The sequence below is a fragment of the Arabidopsis lyrata genome (genome assembly GCF_000004255.2).
Source record: "Arabidopsis lyrata subsp. lyrata unplaced genomic scaffold ARALYscaffold_8, whole genome shotgun sequence".
Classification (NCBI taxonomy): domain Eukaryota; kingdom Viridiplantae; phylum Streptophyta; class Magnoliopsida; order Brassicales; family Brassicaceae; genus Arabidopsis; species Arabidopsis lyrata.
The window spans coordinates 2,875,173-2,878,130 of record NW_003302548.1 but is presented as its reverse complement, the minus strand read 5'-3'; the positions used below and the strand labels follow the sequence as shown (position 1 = coordinate 2,878,130).

Sequence of the window (2,958 nt, the reverse complement as noted above, 5' to 3'; positions counted from 1 at the left end):
CATTTGTATTGTAGGAACGAGAGGGAGCTCGTTGAAAAGATCGTTGACTCGATCAAACGAGTGCTTGCCCTATTTCACTGGGAAGCAGAGTAACAGAGTATTTGAACGGGATCTCAAAAGCCTCAGGGGCAGAGAATGTAGACACATTTTCTCTAGGCTCCTATGAGTTTCCATATTCTTCCCTTGAAATATCAGTCACCGATGTTGACTATGGAATGACTCCGCTTAAGCGCCAAGCCATGATTGACGAGTTATGCAGAGTAGGAGGAGAACATCTCAATGACATCTCTACTTTGAGTTCAAATGGTAATATTTCCTCTGGACACATCGAACAGTCTCCACCCCACTACGGAATAGAACTGCGCCTTAAGGAACTAGAAGGAAAGATACAATTTGATTGCGTAGAAACTATGATTGTTGGAATTGTTGGGATGCCTGGGATTGGTAAAACCACTCTTGCGGAAACATTGTATAGGAAGTGGGAACACAAGTTTGAGAGGAGCATGTTTTTCCCAGATGTCAGTAAGATGGCGAGTCAACCAGGATTGCAGAAGAGATTATTGGAAGAGCTGTTGAAGGATATTCATTACAAGACAGGATATACAGAGAATGAACATGAGTTTTGTAAGGATGATCTTCTCGAAAAGAAAGTTTTTGTTGTTATAGATGATGTTAGTAGCAAGGAACAGCTCAAATCTCTTTTTGGTCAATGTGATTGGATCAAAAAAGGTAGCAAGATTGTTATTACATCAAGTGATAAGTCACTGCTCAAGGAACTGGTTGACGATACCTATGTAGTCCCAAGGTTGAACAGCAGAGACAGTTTACTGTGGTTTACCAATCACGCCTTTGGTTTGGATGATGCCGAGGGAAACTTCGTAAAGTTGTCCACACACTTTCTGAATTATGCCAAAGGCAACCCACTAGTCCTCAGAGCTTTTGGTGTAGAACTTCGTGGGAAAGACGAGGCTTATTGGGAACAGAGGATTGGAACACTGGCACAAAGCTCCAATAAGATGATCCAATATGTCTTGAGAAAAAGATATGATGAACTCACAGAGAGGCAAAAAGATGCTTTTCTTGACGTTGCATGTTTCTTCAAATCAGAGAATGTAAGTTATGTACGATGCTTGGTAAATTCATGTGAATCTAAGTCTACTATGGTTTGGCATGACATAAGAGATCTCCAAGACAAGTTTCTCGTCAATATTTCTGGTGGTCGAGTTGAGATGCATGATATAGTATGTACATTCGCTAAGGAAATTGCTTCACAAGCATTGACCGAAGAAAATACAAAGGTTCATCTCATGCTCCGGAACTATCAAGATATCATTTGTTGGCTGAAGAATAAATTGGTGAGAGATTATTTGAACATATTGGAATCTCTAACGTGTGTTAGCCTAGTTGTGCTAAATTTTCCGCTTTGGGAGTGTTTGGCCAGTACTCTAGAATTTCAATTGGTAGACGATTTTTTCTTCTGTGATTTGCTAACTGTTTGTCATTAATTGGTTGTAGGAAATGAAAAATGTCAGAGGTATATTCTTAGACATGTCTGAAGTTCCGGAGGAAACGATATTTGATTCTCACATCTTTAGCAAAATGTGCAATCTTCGATATCTCAAAATATGCACTTCTGCCTGCCCTAAGCAAGGCGAAGGTATCTTCACATTTGACATCTATAAGGAAATTCGCTTACCATTACATAAGGTACGGTATCTCCACTGGATGAAATATCCATGGGAGAAACTGCCATCAGACTTCAACCCGAAGAATCTTGTTGATCTTGAACTGCCTTATAGCTCCATTAAGCAAGTTTGGGTGGGTGTAAAGGTGTGTCTCATTGTACTCCACAATTCTTCTATTTTATATATATGAAGAAAACATCAAATTCATGGTTAAATTCTTCGTCTTCGTCTTCTTCTTCTTCTTCTTTACAGGATACCCCAAAACTAAAGTGGGCCAATCTCAGCTATTCAAGTAAGTTGACTAACCTTTTAGGGTTGTCAAATGCTAAAAATCTTGAAAGATTGAATCTTGAAGGTTGCACAAGTCTGCTTAAACTGCCCCAAGAGATGGAAAACATGAAAAGTCTTGTCTTCCTGAATATGAGACGTTGCACGAGTCTCACATTTCTTCAAAGAATGAATATGAGTTCTCTGAAAATTCTCATACTCAGTGAACCACATGGTACTCAGGGGGACGGCTTCCTCGGAAAATCTGGAAGCATTATATTTAGATGGAACTGCAATAAAGGGACTCCCTCCAGCCACCGGGGATCTGATGAGACTTGCCATCTTAAATATGAAAGGATGTACAGAACTAGAGAGTCTTCCCAAACATCTTGGAAACCAGAAAGCTCTTGAAGAACTCATATGCTCTGGCTGTTCAAAGCTCGGGAGTGTTCCAAAGGACGTAGAAAACATGAAACATTTACGGATCTTATTGCTTGATGGCACAAGAATCAAAGAGATCCCGAAGATATACTCGTTGCAACATTTATGCTTAAGTAGAAATGATGCAATGGTCCATCTGCAAGGTAATCTCAGTCAATTCTATCATCTCAAATGGCTTGTCTTGAAGAACTGCGAGAATCTCAGATATCTTCCAACGCTTCCACCAAATCTTGAGTTCTTTGGGGCACATGGCTGTAAGAGACTGGAAACAGTGGCGAACCCATTGTCCCTTAGTATGATGTCTGAGCAGATCCGTTCCAGTTTCCTTTTTGTTAATTGCAACAATCTTGAACAAGATGCAAAGGAGTCAATCTCATCCTATGCGAAATGGAAATGCAACAGACTTGCACTTGAATTCTACGATAAGGTATCTCTCTCTCTCTCTCTCTCTCTCTCTCTCTCTCTCTCTCTCTCTCTCTCTCTCTCTCCCGGTCTGCTTCACTCAAGACTTCACCGTCTAAGTTATATTGTGCGATCATGAAGGGTGATTAAGGATTTGACCATT

At 40.3% G+C, this 2,958-nt stretch overlaps 1 protein-coding gene across 1 annotated transcript in view; it reads left to right on the top strand.

Annotated features, from left to right (window-relative positions):
• The window catches only part of LOC9299615 (disease resistance protein LAZ5), a 25,490-nt gene that overhangs the window by 11,270 nt on the left and 11,262 nt on the right, over nt 1-2,958 (top strand). Inside the window, 5 exon segments of the mRNA XM_021028866.1 lie at nt 15-67; nt 70-1,355; nt 1,516-1,830; nt 1,938-2,179; nt 2,181-2,820. Coding sequence (XP_020884525.1) covers nt 15-67; nt 70-1,355; nt 1,516-1,830; nt 1,938-2,179; nt 2,181-2,820 — 2,536 coding nt within the window.